General features: G+C 46.2%; 1 protein-coding gene across 1 annotated transcript; it reads right to left on the bottom strand.

Annotated features, from left to right (window-relative positions):
• Positions 1-202: 202 nt before the first annotated feature.
• LOC144672203 (histone H4-like) lies at positions 203-514 on the bottom strand. Its single transcript, XM_078534021.1, has one exon. The coding sequence runs from the start codon at positions 512-514 to the stop codon at positions 203-205; it is 312 nt and encodes a 103-aa protein (XP_078390147.1).
• Between the last annotated feature and the right edge of the window lie 4,576 nt (positions 515-5,090).

Below are 5,090 nucleotides of genomic sequence, written 5' to 3' on the forward strand. Positions count from 1 at the left end.
GCAGATTTATTTACAAGCCTGCAGAGTAAAGACACAGGCCGGAAATTTCTGGCTCCACTGCGGGCAAGGTGGCGCCCCAGCCAGAAGTCCATTGACTTGCGGCGGGACCAGAAGATCCCAGCGGCGGGCGTGTGCGGAAAATCCTGCCCACAGAATCGTCCAATTCACCCCAATACCCAACGAAATGTTTTTTGTTAAGTTCTCAACCACTGAACCCATACAGAGTTCGGCCTTGGCGTTTCAGGGCATAGACCACATCCATGGCGGTAACAGTCTTGCGTTTAGCGTGTTCCGTGTAGGTGACCGAGTCTCGAATGATATTTTCCAAGAAAACCTTGAGAACCCCGCGAGTTTCCTCGTAAATGAGGACGGAGATGCGCTTAACGCCCCCACGACGAGCGAGGCGGCGAATGGCAGGTTTAGTGATTCCCTGGATATTATCTCGGAGGACTTTCCGGTGCCGTTTCGTACCCCCTTTACCGAGACCTTTCCCGCCTTTGCCTCTACCGGACATCACACCCGGAGATAAAGCTTTGTAATAATCTCACCCCAATACCCAATGTGAACACGTTTTTATACTCTTGTAATGAAGGCCTAATACTTCCCAATTGGTGACAGCTGCTCTTGTTTAGCAACTTAAAGCATGTACTGTATTGCAGCACAATTCCAACATTAACAGGTGTAACTGGTGTTAGGCCTGCCAATGTGCATAGCATTGAATTATATAAATTAAGTACCATTTCAATATGTAGGCCCAATCCCCCATTTCGTCAAGATCCACTTACAATAGTTGGTCTCACTCAGTCCCAAAACTCAAGACAAATCTTCATATCATTCACAATATTGCAGATGATTCTCCCAACATGTACTTCCAGCTCATTAATGCTCATAGTTAAAAGCAATGGCCCCACCATTGACAATCACTCTCCAAGTAGATCCACAACCATTAAACAACACTTTCTGCCTACTAGGATGCAGCCACTTAATCCATTGGAACATCTTCTCATCAATTCCACAAATTCTGTCTTGTAGAGTTAGCTATTGTGAGGTGTATCAGAGGATTTCTGAAAATCCAAATTATCATTCCCAATAAAGGCATGTCATATCCATAACTTTACACATAGACTGAGCTGATATGGAAGCTTCTGGAATTATCTTTTTTTTAAATGGACGCTGATGAACTGTTAAGATGGCTGCCAAGGGGTCAGGTGACCTTTGCTTATTCAACACAGACTATCAAGCTTCTGGAAAGTTCCGAATTGATTAATCATGGGTAGAGCTTGGAATAGACACACCAAGATGAAGAGTCATACGGACTCGAAACATTAACTGTATTCCTCTCCGCAGATGCTGTCAGAACTGCTGAGTTTTTCCAGTTATTTTTCTTTTTGTTTCAGATTTCCAGCATCCGCAGTATTTTTCTTTTACCAAGATGAATGTTATCTGTGGGAATTCACACCTGCCATTGTTCAAAGCTTACTCAAAACACAGAGTCAATGGACTCCTAGACTCTATATCTCCAGGTTTTCAGTTCAACAAAGGAACACTGACAAGACCAGTTATCCATAAGGTAAATATGAGAGACTGCCATCTCTCCTATTGTATATCATTGACTTTTTAGTTTTATGCCATTCTGGGTGGACACTGTCCTTTGACCATGTGACCAAAACTGGCTTTTGACACTGAGATCCTTTATTATCCCAAGACCCAGAGAGACCTGGGCAGGCTACAGCACAACACTGATGAGACAATGGCTGCAGAGAAAGGCTGTGCCATCTTTGCTTTTTAAGAACCATCTGTCATCAGCCAGTTTGAGAACCAGACTCTGACACTGGCAGCAAATCATCAAGCAGCCAAAATACTTAACCTGTTCTCGTGTCAAACCATTGTCGATTGCCATAAAAACCTATCTGGTTCATTAATATCCTTTAGGGAAAGAAATCTGCTGTCCTTACCTTACATTACATTGCTGTAGTGTTTCCATTCCTCCCTCCTCCTCAAACCTAAAAAAGAGAGGAAGAGGCAGTGCCTTCAGGAGTGCACCAGACCTGTGAGGGACACTCTTCTGAAAGTGGATTTTAAAGAAAAAGCAGCTGATTGGTGAGTAACTCCTGGGAGCAGACTCAGAGGGAGGAGCACCGGAGCGGTGAGTATAAATCTAGCTTACCTCGGGGATGGGCGGCCTTGTCTCCAGGGAGCAGACTCGAAGGGAGGAGCACTGGAACGGTGAGTATAAATCTAGCTTAACTCGGGGATTGGCGGCCTTGTCTCCAAGGAGCAGACTCGGAGGGAGCAGCACCAGAACGGTGACCTCGGGGCACAGAGTAACTGAAGCCAAAACTGAAAAAGTGACATCACAGGAAAGCTGTGACCTGATTGGTTGGTAGGAAATCTGCACCAAATTTGATAAAAAACACTGCAAAGCTAATGAATAAATGGATTATCTAAGTCGAGATGGCTGGGCAGGTGATGTGCTGTAGCTGTATGGTGTGGGAGCTGGCAGATCCCATTGCGAGCCGCAGTGACCACATCTGCAGCAAATGTTGGTTGCTGGAGGAACTCCGGCTCAGAATTGATGAGCTGGAGTCCGAGCTCCGGACGCTGCGGCACATCCGGGAGGGGGAGAGTTACCTGGATGCTTTGTTTCAGGAGGCGGTCACACCCGGTAGATTAAGTACCTCAAGTTCCGTCAGTGGTCAGGGTCAGCAGGGTGTGACTGCAAGTGAGGCAGGTAGAGGGATCCTGTATTCAGGAACAGAGGAGCCTCAGCTCTTGACCTTGTCCAACAGGTACGAGGTACTTGCTCCCTGTGTGGATGAGGAGCAGGGCTGTAGGGAGGATGAGTCAGCTGACTACGGCACCGTGGCACAGGAGGCCATTCAAGAGGGGGGAGCAAAAAGACAAGTGGTAGTTGTAGGAGATTCTATAATTAGGGGAATTGATAGCATTCTTTGTAAGCAGGATCGAGAGTCCTGCATGGAATGTTGCCTGCCCGGTGCCAGGATGAGGGACATCTCTGACCGGCTTGAAAGGATTTTGGAGAGGGAGGGGGAGGATCCAGTTGTTGTGGTTCACGTCGGGACAAATAACATAGGTAAGTCTAGGAAAGAGGACCTGTTTGGGGATTATCAGGAACTAGGAACTAAATTAAAGAACAGGTCCTCAAGGGTTATAATCTCCGGATTACTACCCGAGCCACGTGCAAATTGGCATAGGGACGCGAGAATAAGGGAAGTAAACACGTGGCTAAAGGAGTGGTGCGGGAAAGAGGGGTTCCATTTCAAGGGGCACTGGCATCAATATTGGAACAGGAGGGATCTGTACCGTTGGGACAATCTCCACCTGAACCGATCTGGGACCAATGTTCTAGCAAAAAGGGTAAATAGGGTGGTCAACAGGACTTTAAACTAGAAAGTGTGTGGGGGGGGGGGGGGGGGGGGGAGGGAAGGGTAAAACTCCAAGAAGTATGACTAATGGGAAACAAAGCAGCAGGTTAGCGTGTGGAGGGGTGGATTCAACTTCATGGAAAATTATGAAAAAACTGAAAAGAAAGGAGAGCCCAGGAGAGGCTACTAAAGTCTCCAGAACACAAAATATGACAGAGTGTTTGGAAAGGGCTAGGAATCTAACTTCAAGCACATCAGATAAAGGGATGACAATGAGAAAGGGGACGGGAAATACAGGACTGAAGGTGTTGTATCTGAATGCACGCAGTACACAAAATAAGGTAAATGAGCTTGTGGTGCAGGTTGAAATTGGCAGGTATGATGCGGTGGGCATGACAGAGACATGGCTGCAAAGGGATCAGGACTGGGAGCTAAATATCCAAGGATATACATCCTATCGAAAAGATAGACAGGTTGGCAGAGGGGGTGGGGTTGCTTTGTTAGTAAGAAATGAAATTAAATCGATAGCAAGAAATGACGTAGGGTCAGATGATGTAGAATCTGTGTGGGTAGAGTTGAGGAACCGCAAAGGTAAAAAAACCGTAATGGGAGTTATGTACAGGCCTCCAAACAGTAGTCAGGATGTGGGGCACAAGATACACCAGGAGATAGAAAAGGCGTGTAAGAAATCAGTGATCATGGGGGATTTCAATATGCAGGTAGACTGGGAAAATCAGGTTGGTAGTGGATCCTAAGAAAAGGAATTTGTCTAATGTCTACGAGATGGCTTTTTGGAGCAGCTCGTGGTGGAGCCCACTAGGGAACAGGCAATTCTAGATTTAGTGATGTGTAATGAGGCAGATTTGATAAGGGAGCTTAAGGTGAAGGAACCCTTAGGAGGAAGTGACCATAATATGATAGAATTTACCCTGCAATTTGAGAGGAAAAAGCTGGAATCAGATGTAACGGTATTACAGTTGAATAAAGGCAACTACAGAGGCATGAGGGAGGAGCTGGCCAGAATTGACTGGGAGATGAGCCTAGCAGGAAAGACAGTGGAACAGCAATGGCAGGAGTTTCTGGGAGTAATTTGGGAGACACAGCAAAAATTCATCCCTAGGAAGAAGAAGCATACTAAAGGGAGGACGAGGCAACCATGGCTGACAAGGGAAGTCAGGGACAGCATAAAAGCTAAAGAAAGCATACAATGCGGCGATGAGCAGTGGGAAACCAGGGGATTGGGAAGCCTACAAAGACCAACAGAGGACAACTAAAAAAGAAATGAGGGAGAAGATTAAATATGAGGTTAAACTAGCCAGTAATATAAAAGAAGATTGCAAGAGTTTTTTTTAGATATATAAAGAGTAAGAGAGAGGCAAAAGTGCACATTGGGCCGCCGGAAAATGACGCTGGAGAAATAGTAGTGGGGAACAAAGAAATGGCGGAGGAACTGAATAGGTACTTTGCGTCAGTCTTCACAGTGGAAGACACGAGTGACATCCCCAAAGTTCAAGAGAGTCGGGGGAAAGAGGTGAGTATGGTGGCCATTACCAAGGAGAAGGTGCTAGGAAAACTGAAAGGTCTGAAGGTGGATAAATCACCTGGACCAGGTGGATTACACCCCAGAGTTCTGAAGGAGATAGCTGAAGAGATAGTGGAGGCATTAGTGGTGACCTTTCAGGAATCACTCGAGTCAGGGAGGGT

This window comes from Cetorhinus maximus, chromosome 36, assembly GCF_964194155.1.
Source record: "Cetorhinus maximus chromosome 36, sCetMax3.hap1.1, whole genome shotgun sequence".
NCBI classification, from domain to species: domain Eukaryota; kingdom Metazoa; phylum Chordata; class Chondrichthyes; order Lamniformes; family Cetorhinidae; genus Cetorhinus; species Cetorhinus maximus.